Source organism: Trachymyrmex cornetzi, unplaced genomic scaffold (assembly GCF_001594075.2).
Source record: "Trachymyrmex cornetzi isolate Tcor2-1 unplaced genomic scaffold, Tcor1.1 scaffold646, whole genome shotgun sequence".
In the NCBI taxonomy this organism is placed as follows: domain Eukaryota; kingdom Metazoa; phylum Arthropoda; class Insecta; order Hymenoptera; family Formicidae; genus Trachymyrmex; species Trachymyrmex cornetzi.
In genome coordinates, this window is record NW_017299966.1 from 1,546,463 (window position 1) to 1,565,369 (window position 18,907).

Genomic DNA, 18,907 nt, shown 5'->3' on the forward strand with positions numbered 1-18,907 from the left:
AGAAAAGCAAACATTGAAATAGTGTTACAGTTTCGGGCGGAAGATAAGTTGATTGTGGAGATACCGAGAGGAGCAATTAAGTATCGAGTCTATTAAGAGAATATCACTCATTAAGGGCTATAATGTCTGGAGAGATGTAAGATTGCGCAGAGATTCTGAAGGCGCTACCCAACACCGGGATTTGTTAAATACTGTAAGGAAGAAGCTGTAAAATTGCGAAGATGTTAGAGAGTTATTCTCATTGGCAATAGGATTTAAATTGAGGACCAGAAATTCAGGAGGAATGTAAGAGTCATTAAAATAAAATACTTATCTTCAATGAGATCTTTTAAAATATTGCATTATTAATATATCGTAATTAGAAGCAGAGGTATTGTAAGTACGACTTGCGAGAAATTAATATCCAAGTTGTGTAATGTTTGAAATTATGTTAATCTCGAGAGAAATCATAATATAATCATATATGTTGTCGGGGAGAGATGGATGACGGTCATTTGATAGAGACGTTGAAATTAATTGCGGCGAAGAGGAGAGTGTTAAATTGATCTCAAGAAACATATAATGTTCACTAATGTATCAAGCATGTCACGTTATCGCAAGCAGCTGTTGCAAGCCGCTGGTACATGCGAATGATAATCACATCGTGGAGATGTCGGGATTGAGATCGATTAGGCTCGAGGAAACGTGCCATCGCGGGTGGATGTAACAAGCGGACGGTTTGTCGCGAACGGGAAGATGAGCGGCTGAAGATGAGTGCGTCAGGCATCTGGTACGCGCTCATCCTGCTCACGTTCACGCAAGATTCCCTCGCCAGCCACCACGAGAAGGTCCCTGAAATCGAGAAGTCGAAGGAATACCTGCGGCATCAGTTGAACCACCGCTCGACGACCTTTGTCGACCGCAAGCTCGTCGACTCGGCGGAATTCCGCACCGTTGAGAGCCGCTCGATGATTATTCATCCGAACGCGGAAATCGCACGTTCAGACGCGGAAGCGGCGGAGATGCTGAATCATCCTTCGGAATATCATCGCGCGGAAATCCGTCCCATAATCGCGCGAGATCGCCCTATGAACCACTTCCGGCCGACGGAGATCCATTTCGCGTACGAAAATCGTTTACGCGCGGAAGAGTATCCTACGGAAATACACTCGAGTTTGGAGAATCTCGACGGAATAGTGGAAACGCGCCCGACGGAGAGCCGTCGCGCTGTAGCGATACGTTCTGTAGAGATTCTTTCGTCGACGTCAGCGCGTCACTCCGCGGAAATCGCCCTCGACGCCGCCGGGAAAGTTCGTGCCTCCTCAGCTGAACTTGCCGCGGAAGTTGCAGGAGAGCAGCGAGCCACAAGAATTCGCTCCGCGGAAACGCGTTCGCAAACGAAGGATCGTCATTCCATGGAGGAAGTTTCGCCGACAGAGATCCGACCGATGGAGATTCTTTGGACGGAGATCGAGCAGACGGATATGTCGAGCATCGAAAGATCGCAGATCCGTCACGGGAGATCCAGGAGCCATTTCGCGCGGCAGAAGATAGAGGATTCTGCGAGGGATAGTTCGAAGGATGCGGCAAATAGGATCAGAACCGACATTCGCGAGGATCATGAGAATCACTTCAAGACGCGTCAAGTGGAAAAAGTGAGTGATTTTCTGGAAGGATCCGTTTCACCGAAACGTAATCATTCTTGGCTTCTTGAACAAAATTTCTCAAAGGATAACTCGGTCAACAGCCAATCTCTCGATCGAATTGAGAATAATGTTTCAGAAGGACTGGAAAGTTTACTCAAGTTGTATCAGGGAAAGAAAGGAAACGTAGCTGAAGAAAACTCCGCTATTCCTCTCACGCGTAATCTTTCCTGGATGATTGAACAGAATATTTCCAAAGATAATACGAACATCCGGTCTTCGGATCACATCAACGATGAGACTGCGAAAGATCTCCAAGATACGTTCAAAGTGCATTATTCGGAGAACCACGGTATTTTGCGATCGAATCCCGATTCCCTCAAGAGCTCTTACAAGGATGACGCCCTTAGTAAATTGAGGAAGGCAATATCCTTAAATAGGACCGTTGTGCCAGCAGCTGCGATAGACCATAACACAACGGAGACCCTCGGTATCGATGCACTCGAGGATATCAGCGAATCCACCCGTGACCTCGAGGAGGAGATTTCGCAGGATGTAGTGTTGGATTACACAAGTTACGAGGAACCGACGAACACTTCATCACCCGAGTCGGTTCGCAAGAGACCCCAAGCCGCCCAAGTCGACATCGTGACGCGTTTCTTGCGAATAATCGAGAACCAGCATACTCTGGGTGAGAACTGCACCGCAGGCACTGATTTAAACCTCGGCGAAGGTGTGGTGGACCAATATGCGCAGGAGAGGTTTAGGCTAGAGGCAGAATTCGCCGTAAATCGTGCCAACATGCTCACACGGCTCTGGAAATACGCGCCGGAAGTGATGCTGTCCTCCGAGTATCTACTGCACGCGAGCGTTCTCTCCATGGTCGAGTTTGATGAAGATATCTTCGCCGCCGGCAATTGTTACGACAAGTTACAGTATCGGGATCGGTGGTTATATTGTCCGTTCGCTCACCGACTGCCCAATCAGGATGGCGTCCTCGTGAAGGACCTCGCAATTCAGTACAAGTACTTGAGCAATAGCAGCGAGTGGTTCTACATCGCAAGAAAGAATGCTGAGAGGGTAATTGCCAGTTACGAGCAGTTCAGTCGAGGTAAGTTATCGTAGCTATATTACTATTTTCTTTATTGCATTTTTTGGTATTGGCTAGATCGGAAAACCAGGACAAAAGAGGTTGATTTTATTTTTTCAAAAAGCTATTCAGTAGAATATCTAAGTGAAAACTTCCTGAGGTAAACTTTTCTGAAAATTATTTAAAATAAAGAGAAAAGGAAAAATTAAACAAATAAACATATAGAATAATTATTTAATGTAAATTATTATTATTATTATTATTGTTATTATTACGTTGACGTTAATTTGTTAAATAGATAAATTTATTTGAATTTATAAAAAACAACAGGCACTCATAGGTTGCTCTATTTAATCATTATAAATATTTTTCTATAATTATAATATAATTATATGTATATATATATAGAAAACTTTTAGATTTGAATTAACTCATTTTGCCGAAAATTTACATATTGTTCACATCTAATAATTCACAGATACTGTTTTTATAGTTTGTAATTGCATGCAGACATTGAACACGTGTTGATAACAAAACGCAGCGTTCGCGAACACCCACAGGCAAAATTACACCATAGCCGTAGCGGTCAATTAGTTTAGCAAGCAGTGGTAATAGGTAGAGTTGTGTATAACTGCGGAGATAATTATAATACAATACTCAAATTTACAATATATATATATATATATATGTATATATTATTAACAAAATTGTTTTATTATACTAATGTATAAAACAAATATGCGTAAACTGCGGTAACTGCTTTGTTTCTACTTTTTGTTGTATTACATTTGCATGATTTGTTTCGTATTGAAATTCTCAAATCAGAATATATTCGGAATATATCATATTTTGTACTACGAATATTACTGTCTGTCTTAAACATTTCATATCTTAACCGTCTCTTTTTGCCATCTCTTTTGCCTTCTGCTTCTATACATTCGTCTGTAAGACGATGGTGTTTGCAGATGCCCGCAGGGCATTGCTCGTCTGTCAACTTCTTGAATAAACTGTTCCATTTTTAGCAGACAGCTACAATGATTACATCTTTCGTTTAAACTTAATCTTTTTCGCTCCACAAACTGTATGAAAGTGTATGTCACAAAGGACCTTTTTATTTAATAATTTTAATTAAATTTAAATTATTGTTTTTAATTTAAACAATTTCTATTTATTAAATGTTTAACAAACCTTAAATGTTTATTTTTTTAAATTAGAAAAATGCTGCAATTATTTGCAGTCATTCAAAGTATGATAGATGCATTATATAATTGCATGTAGCATATACATTAATATTTAAACAAACTATAGATATGAAACTTGTGTTTTTAACATTCTATATTTATTAAACGATACATCTCTATAATTTATACACTTTATGCTTTATTTATATGCTTTATGTATTTATTTACATTTATTTATATTTATTTATTTATCTATATTTTATTTATTGTTTTTATTTTTATTATTATAAATTAAAATTTAAGCAATAATAAATAAGATCTAAATGGATAGAATTTATTTATTTCAGCTTATTTAGTCAAGAAAGGAAACAAAATTCTAAATATGTTTGCATAAGTACTTTAAATATTTAAAACGATTTATGTAAAGTTTTATCGTGATTCACTGATTAGTTATAAAGATTTAGAACAAATAAATATTAGTTTATATACAGAAAAATTAATTTTTAGAGCACAGATAAAAAAATACTACTCTTATTAAAATATCTTTTGATAAACCATCGTTAAATATTTTGCATTACTTTTATAAATGTGGTATATAATAATCGGTGAAACTTTTTCATAATTTTTTTATTATTTTGTGAAATATCTATTACATATTTAATTAACGTGAATTAATTAGTGCCATGCAAATTATCCATTGCGAACTTGTGGAAATTTCTTGCGTGACAATTTTGACATGCAATAACGATCTATACGAAGAAAAGTCCGCAATTTTCCCCAGTTCACAAAGAACAATTTACGATGAGGCGTATAATCATCTTTTTATGTAGCTCATTCTATATTTTGAGATATATTGTTGACAAAAAAAAATGGTGTTGCATTTACTCTCCATGAAAAACAAGCTTGTCACATTGTAGTAAATATTTTTAAAGGAAAGAATTTTTTTCTTCGATGCCGCTTTTTGTCTTGGTCGCTTAAGTTTAAGCTCACGAAATATTGCTTTTCTCGGTAAACGATTTAAGCTTGTTAACCCTTTGTCGCGTAACTTTTTTAATCTCGTCGATGCAGGTAGACAGACGTCCTTTTTAGGGTGCGTATGAGAAAAGAAGTCGTATAACAGGGATACGAGTAGAAATAAAGAAACAGGTCATTTCTGACTATTTAATTATGTTTTAAATATATTACTCTCGGCCGAGGTAATATTTTTCGCAATAAGAATTAATTATTTACAGATTTTAATATGTTATTCATCATTATTAAGATCGTGTCGAAGATGCGAATAAGTATCAAAAATTTGTTAAATTGCCAGTGAATTTAACTCGTGATATTACTGCGGTAGTTTAATAGAGTTAGCGTTTCAAGACCGAAAAATCATTTCGGCGCGCGTTTCTAGGGACTACATACGTAGTATATAAATTCACATAAGAATCATACAAGCATTAAGATCCAACTAGACCGTTTAAGGCTTTGATTTCTATAGTTTGTGTTATTACATATACAGTCCTATAATATATTATATTAAATATATTAATAACATTTTTTCCCTATATATTCCTTTAAAGTAAATTTTTATTTTCCTTAAGGCAGGAAAATTTTTATTAATGAATTAAATAAAACTTTGTTGATAAAAAAAACAATTTTTTTTTCTTTATAGACTATTCAATTATTAAGATAAAAAACAGGCAGAAAACTTATTTGAATTAAAATTTAAAAAGTCTTAATAAATAAAAAGTCTTTATCGCTGGCTTGTATAGAATTTTTTATAAATTTTTTGTTAGAGAATTATTTTTTAATATAATATAAATTATGAGAGGTAAATAAAAAAATAAAGGGAAAAAAGGTGTGACATATTTTTGCTTTAAAGTTTAAATATTTGCATATATAAACCATATTTACACATATAAATTGCATATATTTATGTTATAAAATATTTATCGTCGTATTATGTACGACATTGTTATAACGATTTTAATTTTTTAAGTTCTAAGTAATTCATTAAGAAAAATAGTATTGATTAATGATCAAGTATCACGAATTTTTAATCTACGAATCATTGTAAATTAAAATATGTTATTAAACAAAAAAGCTCTAGAGGAAGTGATTAATATAGTAATTATTACATAATTTTAAGGGTCTATTCTGTAACTCTTGACGATTGTAACTGTAATGTTACAATCGTTGCGTTGCTTTTTTAGCATGTGTAAAACCTGCACGACGACAATATAACGCTACAGTTCCAGATATTAAGAGTTATAGAATAGGCCCCTTAGGTCCGATTTCTCAATATATGGTTACCTAAAGATTAAAACCAAGAAATTCATAAATGAATTTCATTGATGAATCTATTGGTAACCTTTAACTATTGTATATTATTGCATATTATTGCATCGTCGTGTAAAAAATCGAATTACTGAGTCAACATAAAAGAATTCCTTATGATGGACAAGTATAGAAATCTTCTCAATTTAAAACGAATGAAAACTTTTAGAAAAACGCAAATTTTAGGAAGCATGATATATATAAAATATAAAATATAATATTCGGCTCTAAAAAAAAGAGTAGAAGAAGAGTAAAAAATGAAAAAAATATAAAAGAAAAAGTTTTTCTATAATGAAATGTTATTCTCCTTGACAGAAAAGGCGGATTGCACATACTGATGAAATCGAAATATTTGTAGATGATAGTCTAGCTACCAATAGAATTCTCCAGAGTAGAAATAACGTAGGCCAAGAGCTTGAATTGAGTGTCTCTTAACAAGTTACGGAAAATGTTCTTTAGGCAAAGTAAAACGAATCTTTTTCTATAATTAAAATTTTTTTAATTATCAATATTTAACCTTTTAAATTTTTATCTACACGTGAAGTTTACAATCTTATTTTAGATAAAGAATATCACTAATTAAAGGTTGCTAAATGGACGAGTTATTTAAAAAGAATTTTACGTAAAAAGAAACGAGATGATGATGATATATATGACAATGCGTAACGTTCAAAATCTGTTAAAGTAGACAGAGAATTTTTCGAGAAAATTTAAGAAATATTAGGTGAAAAATAAACACAGCTGTCGAAGAAATCAGATGGCAAGGAAGTGATATAAGAGATATCGATGAGTAATGCGTTATGATAGCAGAAACATCAGAAACTGCTGCGGTGCTGCTTCTCTTATTTATAGGACTCTTAAGCAGTATTCTATGATGTATGTCGTAGACGTTGAGCCAAGGAGAGTAAAAGTTATGTGTTATATGCAGAACTTTTGCGATACATTTAACGCATGTACTTATTAAATGCATTATTTATGGACCATCAGAAAAGAAATCTGGTAAAAGAATTTTACAATGGATTTGTAGGGGAGACTAGAACTGGTTGTCATAGTTTTTAAATAATGATTTTTAGCAAAAAGTGGATGTAATGTTCTGAAACACTTATAATATATCTCTGCATCCCTTAGATATTGAAAAAATATTACTCTTAAACATATTATCGTACAAATAAGTTCCTCTCTTAATTTTGAACAAGCTGCGAAAATGTAATAATTAGCCTTGTACTCGGGATGATGGCTACACGTTCCAAAGTTGGTAGTAACATAATTTTTATGGATAAAACATACAAAAATACAGTTTTTTTAAATGTTAGTTTTATAAGGTATCTAAACCGAATAAGGCTCCTTTAATTTATTTTACTTTTTTAAAATTTTGTTTATAGAGATATTGAAATAAGATGTGAATAAAACTATAAGAGAATATTAATTTGTGACAGTACTACGGTTTTGTCAATATAGCGTTTCAAGACCGAAAAATCAATTCGACGCGCAGTTTGGCAGAATTTGATACGCAATATATAAAATCGTACCAAATTATTTAAACACCAAAGATTCAGCTTTGAGCATCTTGGACTCTATTTTCTATTAGTTGTGTATTCACATGAACGGTCCAATAAAGTTCTTATTGTAATATTATATTAGTAATCTACAGTAAAAAGAAGAGAATGTTCTGCCCATATACTGATTGAGTTTATTAGCTTTTTGACAATCAACCCCCCATGACAACCGGACACGATCTCCCCTACATTAAACATGTTACTCCATGTTTCACAATTCAAAATTAATGTTTAATGTTAATGTGAAATAATGTAATTAATGATAACGAAAAGTTTAAATGTAACGTAAAGTACTCTCGAAGATAACGAGAGCAGAAAGGTGAAGGGATAAATAATTAATTCTAATGGAGCTTTTATATGTTGTTTTCGATATTTTCGAGGACGAAGAATCCAGCATCGCACAAAAGCGGTTCTGGGAAATGTCCAAGAGATAACAAAAATAGCTGAAATAAACCGTCCATGGTATAATAATATGTTTAAAAAGTATCGTAACATCGTACCATATATTCTCATTTTTATCCGGGATACCTTGCGTGTTGCGAAATCATCCGTCATTTACGTTCCCGTGGAATTACGGAACCTTTGTTATGCGTTCGTATTCGCAATATGAATTTAATACGGAACCCTTTTGTGCACGGCGGTTAAATTAGAAATTCAAATAACCCGATCATTTCACATTCCGCGAGTGCTATCGAATACTTGGCATCGATCATTTCGTTGGCGGATTTTCAAACGATCCGCATAATAAGACGATAATGGTCAAAATTATAATGATATATCGGTCGTGAATTCATACGATTTGTTTTATTCCTTTGTGGATCGCGATTCACGTCGCTAATTATTCAGTGCTTATTCCGTTCAAATGGAATGGATACTAGAGAAAGATCAATGAGAACGGTATACGGGTAATCAGTTTTGCTAGAGAAATTTATAGGTTCTTGTTTTCGAGTATAATAGTATCATTAATTATGCAACGATTGTTGTTAATTATAATAATCGCTGATGTGTGAGTCTTTTTATTTTTATTAAAAATTTATATATTATAATTATCAGATGCTGCAATGCGTTCAAAAAAAGGAATTTTTAATTACTGAGATAGAATTGGAAATCGATCTTATTTTTCTTGTTAAAAGAGAATCTCCGATATCTCAAATACTTTTGTTTATCTATTTAAGTGATTATATGTTCATCTAATTTCGTTGATTGATTCGTCTTTAATAAATTCTTTGTTGATACTGATTCGCAAATAAGCACGGGTTCTTGCGAGCGGAAAAACTTCGATTAGCGTTTGTGTTTGCACTTGAGATTCGCGGACGTATTTTTACACGTGAATGTGCATCCGAATAAGAAAAGGGACGCGATCGATTCCTGTACTGAACTATTGAAAATAACTGGCCTTTTGACCTGAAGTATTAGCCTCAAAAACATTAGCGCTCTGCTCATTGCGTTAATTAGCACGAAAATCAAACATACGTTAATTAATGTATAAGTCAATCGCACAATATCCCGCTGACTAGTGGAATATTCAATGTTTATGCAATTGCCATTGTTCTATTTCACTGCTTATTGTTTATATTATTATTTATTGAAAACTTTTACTGCAATTGTAATCGTTAGTATACATAAATAATAGTTACACAGATTTTTTGTGTGGTCTGATCATTTATGTATACTAGGAAAAATATTTTATTCTGTAAAACAAAAATTTGGCTGTAACAACAAAGTATATAGTTAAAATATGTACCGAACAAAAATATATACTTTACAGAAGCAACTAAATTTTTTACAACAAAATATTCGGTTGCTATTAAAAAATGCCTCAATTAAACAATTTTGCTAAAGACACTAAATTCTTTTTCTAATATAACTTTCGTACCTTTAATTTTATAGAAAAACTGGCAAGTTTCGAAGGTATGTGGTATAATAACAGTTAGCGAGTAAAATCGATTGAGAATGGAACCGAAGGATAACTCGAATTTTAAATTAAAAAATCGTCTGCTTCCGCTCGCTTCAACCTACTTTACTAACTCTCGCATCGCGGCGTGCGAAGCTGTTACCCCTTCTATCCAATCATTATAGTTTTTCTACAACGTGAGTTTATAACTTAAATTCGATACAGTCTCCAATAGATTGCATTAATCGGTTTAGTTATTTGGACGCTGCAAAAGGCACACACACACGTACATACAATACGATTTCATATACAACTCCACACACCGCTACACGCATTACATACACTATACATTTACAATTAAAATTCCAAACTTCAGGTAAAATACGTTGATCTATAAAAAAAAAGATCTTTTAACATTTTAATAACACTGTAAAAAAGATGAAGTCAAAGTTTTCTTTTCTCCTCAGGCACGTATAAAATTCTGAATGATGCAATACCTATGAATACTTTTTAAATATCTTTTTGTATTAAACTTAAAACGAAGACAGCAATTTTACAACTGTCGTCCCTTTATCCAAAGTTGAGAACTGATAACTATCGTACAGAATCCTTAACTTAAAATGATCTATGATCTCGACCACGTCCTGCAGTACGAAGCGATTGAAAAAGTTGGTTTTGTTCAGAGAACACAAAGAATCCGACTGGGATTTTAATAGAGAGCCAGCTCGGGATTACTTCTCGTTTCTGCGCAGGACCTTGATTGTCCGCCGAAATTGAATGATCGCGAAAGAAAGCAAAACGAAATCGAATTATTTCGTCCGATAGTACGATCCGTTCAAGGAGATAAACTGTCCCGGGACGCGGAAACAAGACGACGGTTGTCGATGTTGGAACAGATGGCATTCTTTGGTTTGTTAAAAACACAATATATATAGAGGGCTACGTTTCTTTAAGGTACGAGTGATGAGAAAATTGCAAGATAGCAATTACGACAGAGTAAAAAAAAAACGTAATTTTACGCCGGAGTAATACATTTAACATTTAATTGCTACAAAATGTTTAAAAAATATATTTACGATCACGTATTAATGTAAAACACGTGGTTTACGGTTTTTATCCGCCAGCAACGGAGGTGATAGTAAAAGCTTGTTTTAATACCGTAATATCCATTTCTATATTCAGCATTCTTAGTAGGTTAATGCGAGTCTGTTTTGCTTTCCTTCGAGTTCTTATATTCTTAGACCTTTATCCTTGTTGTACATTTAAAGTATAGCCATCTCCTGCTAGATTTTATTTTGAGATACGACCAGATCGAACGATTTATTTATTTGACATTGTCGAGGACGTAATGGACAAACATCTTCGAACTACTTACAATATGAGGAAAAATATCTCTTCATAAATTTTCAAGATTTTAAAGATTGTAAAGATGTTTATACACACAACACGCTATAAAAATAAAATACTTATAGTGTTCTTTATAGTAACAGAGAAGCTTTTAAATTGTTAGATCGCTAGATTTTTAGATTAGATTTAGTAAACCTACATCTTTAAGACCGCTGGTTTCTGAGTGAATTCTCATCGGTGAGTTGTAAACCCTCAAAACTTTCTGTACTTGGTCGGTGACGTCGTGAATAATCGCCGTTCTGTTTTATTCGACCCAGAGTGTCTGCGGTTAAAGGATGATCTGGCACAATCTGTGCAATAAATAGAAGGGTCACTAGAGAGCTTTAAAAACTAACTAAATTGCATACTAAATTGAACCGTTGAGATCCGATAGCGAGATGAACAGGAATAACTGGGAAAAATTCATTAGTTAATTAAATCAGATTTTAATTTATCAGCGATTAACTGAAATTCGCACTCGACGTTGTCTTTTTTCACGACTTTACCAATATTTAGTTACGAACGCTGCGTATCTTATGCAACACGGCGTTTTATTAACTATCCAATACACGTCGGGAAGAGAATTATTATTATTTACTCTGGCGCTTTATGTTGTTTACGATCGCACCGATTAATACGAAATCAATACAAACTTTTCAATATTTGTTCGTTTTACCATCTGCGCGTTATACACTTTTGGTGCGTGAGAAAAATGGGATATGCGGAATCAAAAAAAATAGTTGAGAGAGACGATGAGAGTGGAATCGACGATTCTCGCGCGTTATACTGTCGTACAATAACAGCCGTCGGTCATCGATCTCTCGGGTTTCCTTCCGCCCGTAAATCCGCGCGTAAAGGAAAGGCAGTGAGTTTGCTCGTAATTCGCAGCGATATAAAACGATCACGGGGACGTGAAACGATACCGGTGCATCGCACTGCCATTAAAACGGTAATTTCCGGGCGAATTGCTGTCGGCGCGAATGTTACTCGTGATTTTCGCGCCTCGCAATTTTGTTTCATGTAACTACAGTTCAAAGTTGGGAAATAATGTTTTACTTGTAATGCCATTATCGGTATCGTTATTTTTTGTGATCTTCCTAACGTAATATCATGACATTTTTACAATAACTCCAACTGGCATAGAGAGTCCAAAAAAAAAACTCTTTTTTTGATTTCCGACTTGAAATGAAAACTCTTATTTTGTTCCACTCCTGTTCTGAAAATATTCCCAAAAGTTCTTGAGAATATTCCCAAAAGGTTTCACTTTTATGTCACCAATTGCGAGCTCTTTCTCAAATTCAAAAGATATTCTTTTTCTATAATCTTTTTCTATTTCTTAATTTTGTACGAGTATAAATCATACTTTGGTTTTTATGCAAATTAAATATTAATTTAATTAAATATAAAATGCACAAATAATATGCATATAAATTATATATTTGTATATATTTTTAAATTCTTTTTCGGTTCATTTCGAACAGATTACGTTAAATCATAAAAAAACTTAAGAATGTGAAAACTTTTCGAGTTCAATAAATCACGGTTTAATCCTCCGATATTCTGTCGGAGACTTCCTTTCTACAAAAGCTTGCTATATTAGAAACTAACTTAGAGTTTTAAACTTTAATATTGATTGTTATGATTAAAATTGATTATTAAGTAATTTTTTAATCTACACTGTAATTTATTGCACATTTTTATTGTAAGGATATTGTAATTTCACAAACACTTCTAACAGTATATATAATATCTTACCTTAATAATATTACAAAAAAGGTAACGAAAAAGTTAATGAATGATTTATTTTCTAAGTAACTGTAACGCGTTATTTTTTAAAATTAGTAACGATCAAGTAATGGCAATGAGTTAAAGTCTATATCACGTTGAGAGTACCAGTTTTTGTCCGAATGATAACAAGTTACTTTTTATAAAAAGTAACGACAACGATGTCGCATATTTTTATGAAGTACTATTCCCGACCCTGCTAGAATATATGTCTACTCACTTATTCCTTTTCTCTCTTGGATTTAACGCCTTCAATTTTGTATTCTCTTTTCGTTAAATACCGAAAGGATATGCTAACGTCACATGACGAAGGAAGAATTGTGAAAAAGCACATAAATAAACGATGAAATTCAGAATAACGTTTTCCATCGTTTTTAAACTTGCTTGTTGAAAAATAATATTACACATTTTTCTCATTTAATCTCATATTAAGTCTTAAAATTAAAGCTTTTCAGCTTCTATATAACATGTTTCTGGTTAATTTTTGATAATGATGGTATGTTTCGAAAATTCAGCGTTATGACAACTCAAAGTACTTTAACGATTTTACGTGGACACATTTAGTGATACGTAATAATTAAAGAGCATGATTTCTGCTAGCTCTTGGTCCGCTAGACTGAGCGAGCTTTCGTGGAAATTGAAATGTTTAAATCATGAAATATAGGATGTATGTAATACCTGTTAAGAGATTTTAGTGGTATTACGTAGTCTGGTATTACTAAACATTCGTCTGTCTAGATGATCTGAAATGTCCCAAGGGACATCCGCGGTAAAATATTCTAAGAAAATTGATAACGCTTTTTCACCTTCTTGTCTACTGCACCACAATATCAAGCTACTTATGTAATAGCTTTTTAGACACAATGGTTTCAATTTTCTTGCCCTCGTCATTCAATTTCTAAGCTTATGCACGATCGTATTTCTCATCTACCGCAGGAATGTAATGCATCCTTCTCTAGCTATTTGCCCTTTCAAATATTAGACACGAGAGACAAATGCGGGTTCCGCAAGCCCGATAATTGGTGCGGTAGAGAGCATCGATATATTTATTGACAATGTGTATCGATTGTTCTGAAGGTATATGTGTATATTCTCTGGACAAGACCATCCGACATTTCACTTATAATCAATGGCTTGTCTACATGGAATGTATTCAAGGACAATCAAACTCTTTCAATTATGTATTTGATGAAACTTGCTCGCGCGCAGTTTGTTCGCAGACCGTCTGAGATCTAACGCGCGTAAATTAAATTAGCGCGAAAGTTTATAGCGAAATGGGCCGAGAAAATGTAGAATGTTTGTTTTAATGCATAATTGGAATACTACTTTGTAACGTTTATATTATTAGAGGGACTATGTGTGTACTCTAAAGTCTGTAATTAAGTACAATTTATAAAAACATTGTGCTCACATTGCTTTACAGAATGCTCTGTAATTTACAACAATAGCTGTTGCAACACACCATTAATATTGTGTACAATAAACCTTTAATGTCAAGCTGCGAAAAATAACTGAAAAATATTTATTAACAATATGTGTGTTACATTTTACATTTATGGTTCAAAAGCCGAAAATATTTGATTTATGACAATGTATTTATAATATACGGGGATTACGTATTATTACGTTTGAAGGATTTTATGAGAGACAAGCTTTAAAAGTGTATAAATTTTTACAAAGCTTATTTTTTAAATAATTTAAAATGTGGATTATTTATTTATAAAACAAGTCTCAACTTCGGTTGAAATTAAAGAATTAAATTACAATTTCGACAAATAGAATCCTCGGTTGAAACTTTAGACACAAACTTCTGAAAAGTTTTTCTTTGATCATCCTGAAATTCAGTTCACATACAGATTACATCTTAATAAAAAAGTAGTTTGAAATAATCTTGAAGCACTCGATAATTTTCAAGAGATTTTTGCTCGTTTTATTTCTTTCAGCTATCGATATGCATTTAAAGAACAATTACTCATTTTTATGGGTATTTTAGTAACAGTTTTATGTGAGTACAGATATAAATATAAAACTTCTATTTTTTTACGCATTTATTTTTATTTTTTTTTTGTTTGATAATCTCCATATTGTGCCACCGGATAAATGAATATTGAAAACATACGAGTAATGATTCGAAATAATAATTAAAGAATCACAATAGCGAATCTTGCAAATTTGTTTTTCTATCGCGGACAAACACGAAACGAATGAAATTATACATAAACATTGTTACCATTTATCTGATCACTACCGTGGGTTTTGATTTCACGATAAATCTGACTGAATAAGCATTTTTAGCTTAAACACTCAGTTTCCGTTCCGGTATTGCGAACTGGTATTCAATATGTAAGTTTTCAAAAACTCGCAAATTGGAACCTACTTTGATTTTCGGAAATACCGAAGTTTACCGCGAAGGACAAAGGCTCGTAGCAAACGTCTCGTTTGCGGGAACAATGTGGGAGCATAAAGGGAGACTCGAAACTCAATATTGTGCTTGTGCGCAGGCACACGATGTCTCGAATGGGCTCCATCAGAAAATTTCTGAGCACTTTCTGCGAAGAAGCTTCACGTTGTCCAAAGCGTATGTACGAGTATAAAATCGACGAAGAATCGATTTCACAGACGAGATGTGAAGCGAAGAAATAGAGCACTTGACTTGCTTAACTTTTACGTTTCTCATTTATTGGGATGGGTTGCCGGAATATTCCGTCGGCAATATTCTGGAAAAAATATGTCTGAGGTGTCGACTGGTCGTTTACATATTTATTTCGTTACGAACTCGAGTCAATTATGATAATAATAAGAGAGCATTAATATTAATGTATACAATGAAGTCTCTTTCACGCAAGCTTTTAGACTGTAGACACGATGTGTGTGTGTGTGTAATGTGCTTATGTGATACACGTGTAATTTTAATAAAATTCGTCAGATACTTTCGTGAGTTACGATAAGTACGCAATTCTCGGCCTGTCTTTTCTGACAAACTAATTTTGTTATTATATCATTATAATTATACATTTTGTTATTAATAGTTCCATATCTTTAACATGCATTATTGCATTATTCAACGTTATTGCGTAACTGTAAACATCGACAAACTTCTTGTCTTTCTTTAACAACGCTCGGAGTTAACTTTCTGCTGGGGACTAAAATTTCCTTAAAATGACCATGTTTTCTGTTGTAAGAGTAACTCGAAAATTCTTGAACTTATATAACTTCTTGAAGAACAGAAAATTGAATAATAAAACATATTTATATATATATCTTGTCCTTTATTACTTAAAAAGACTTCTATTTTATAAAATTACTTTGCGTTACTTACGAGATAAAACTAAAGATAAGAGAGGTTCAAGGAAATTAACTTTATACACGATTTTATCCATCTTATTAAAAAAGTTTTCAGCACCTTATTCGCCCGTCGGAGACTATCACCAAGACATAAAAATATATAGTGACGATGAGGTTAAATCGGAGGGCAACTATTACGTTCAGGTCTTTGCCCCTTTTGAAAAGTCTGCGGTTCATATGCCTTTCGCCCTCTTTCTGTCACCCTTCCTTCCGCGCCTTTTGCCTTCCCAGCAATTGCCCGACCACCACCAGCCCGACCATCTTTCCTGGCTGTTACCGTCTGGTCGCGGTTATTGGCTGCTATATTCGCGGAGGCGACATAAATTATTGCTACATTCTGGTAGGCGAGCACGACTTGCTTCTCCACTTTTACGACAATTGCTTCGACCGCTTTCACTCGTGTAAAACAGTATCGAGGGAAAGGTTAACCCCCGAACCATCTAGGTCAATCCTCGACTAAGAAGATATAATATAACATTAACCCTTTTTGAACCTAGAGATTTTCTTTTCACGAAATATATCTATCGAAATGTTTCATGGTTTCTGTATTTAAAATATGTTTGGATCTCTATCTTCCAAAGTTTGTATTTGATAAATAAGAGAGATTAATCTCTTTTAGTTTAGAAAATGTGACGATAAATCGTCATTTATTTCTTCGTTCCTATTTAATGTACAATACGTTTGTAGAGTACATGTATTAAATATCAGGATCAAAGAGATAAATGGCAGTTTAGCATTACTCTTCGAAGTTAATAAAGATAGATTTCGTATTTATCAAATCACAATATTCCATTAAAACTTGGTGCAGTAACATTAGGACACACCGTGCATACATTATTAAGTCGCAGTAAGATCGAATAACTGTTTCAAAAGTTCTTAAACATAGTCAGTACTTTCCGAGTTTCTGAGCTACTGCATTATTTCGTCATTTTCACGAGAAGTGATTATTCTATAGATTTCTAGCGCGTTTTTCAATAAAATTTCAACATGCTGAAAAGAAAACTTTCTCGCACGAACAGTTGTCGAGATTACAAATAAATTTTTGTCGCTTCGTGACAATTTCCTGTTTCAGCAAATAGTTTCCGTCATAAAAACGTGTTTCATCGTTTATCGTTCAACGCTTTTCGCCCCTCTGTCCGCCGTCCATGCGTTGTTCTGTAATAAAAATACTTGAAAACGGAGAACTACTTAAATTAAATCCAGCCCCTCCGCGTGTGTACATTGCAATACAATTTACACGGTCCCGTGCGACCAACGTAACCACATAAGAAGGAATAAAAGACTTGGGAAGTAATTTCGAACAAATTAAACGGACTGTCCCTTTGTAAAGTGCTCCTTCTCCAGTCGACACTAAAAATAGAAAATATAATTAAACTGGTTTTTTCGATACCTAGAAGTTTAAATGAAAGAAATAGCCGAAGGCTAAGAAATTTCATGAGCTATACTTTTATAAAATAATTATTATATAGGCGATGAAGTGAAGTGGAAATGTCACTATCATACAGAAGAGAATAAATGGCGTATATAAAAGGAAGATTCTTCCGTATGCATTGAGAAAAAAAACAATTTTAAAATAAGAAATCACAATATTGTTAAAAATTGAAAGATATGGTTTTCAATAGTATTGTTGATATACCAGATAAAAATTTGCGTAATGCTTGAAACCATATAAGATATCGATCATTATATGTATCGATTTCTAAAGAGAAACGCGTAATATTCTTCGTGTGTGTGTGTGTGTGTGTGTGTATGAGAGAGAGAAAACCCCCATTCGTGGATTTAATTATTTTTATTTGCGTATTTCATTCCTTTTGCTCGAAATATTCTATTTACAAGTCTTATTTTCATAAAAATTAAAAAAATTAATGCAAAAACGCTTGAAAAATTTAATCTCTTAAGTGTTAGTAGATCTAAATATGACTGCAATTAAAACTGCATCAAAAAAGAAGATTATACTTTTAATTAGAAAGAAGTGATCCATCTTGCACACACACGCACACACACACACACACACGTTAAAGTATATTTTATTTTGTCTTTTCCTTACAAGAAAAATATTTATCATATCGAGGAAATTTTACCTGTAATCGTTCTTTTGTGATGTCCGCAATATTTGTGATTTTAATAACGAAAGATAAATGTATCGACAGTTTGTATCGCGATACTTAAAGCCTCATAAAAGATTTAGTATCGTTCAGATATTAAAACCTTTCTCGAATTAATTGGAAAAGCATGTTCCTTTTAATTGATACTCGCGAAACGTATTCAGTTTAGCAGAAAGCGATGGAAACTCGATTTATTCCTTTGTACCTCGTTGCCCCCCGGCCTGTAACCGAGCGGCGCCTCTCGAAAAGTAATAAAAAATTTTTCCGCGGAATTAATGATCGTCCAGATATGGCTCGCTATTGCGGAACACCATCCCGGAAACTTTCTAGAAAGATTGCCGTTCTACTAAAGACTCGTAGATTCTTCGGTATCGATATCGCGTTGAAAAGAACGGAAATGTCACGGCGACGCGCACGTTCCTTCAACATGACGACAGACAATGCTGAGCTCAGCGTTCTGTCGCAAACTCGATCGATATGTCGTGAACTGTGTAGACGCGCTGCCTTGTGGCGACGTGATCTCTTCCATCGCCATGCCAATGCCGTGACGATACCGCTATTGTGGCACAGAGTGTAATGATATCGCTACTCGCTGCGCGGAAGGAGAGGCCCGATACGTCTTGT

General features: G+C 33.9%; 1 protein-coding gene across 1 annotated transcript in view; it reads left to right on the forward strand.

Annotated features, from left to right (window-relative positions):
* The first annotated feature begins 392 nt into the window (after nucleotides 1–392).
* LOC108767069 (uncharacterized) overlaps nucleotides 393–18,907 on the forward strand; it is a 93,044-nt gene continuing 74,529 nt past the window's right edge. Inside the window, exon 1 of the mRNA XM_018516749.1 lies at nucleotides 393–2,733. Coding sequence (XP_018372251.1) covers nucleotides 750–2,733 — 1,984 coding nt within the window. The 5' untranslated portion in view covers nucleotides 393–749. The remainder of the gene's footprint in view (nucleotides 2,734–18,907) is intronic.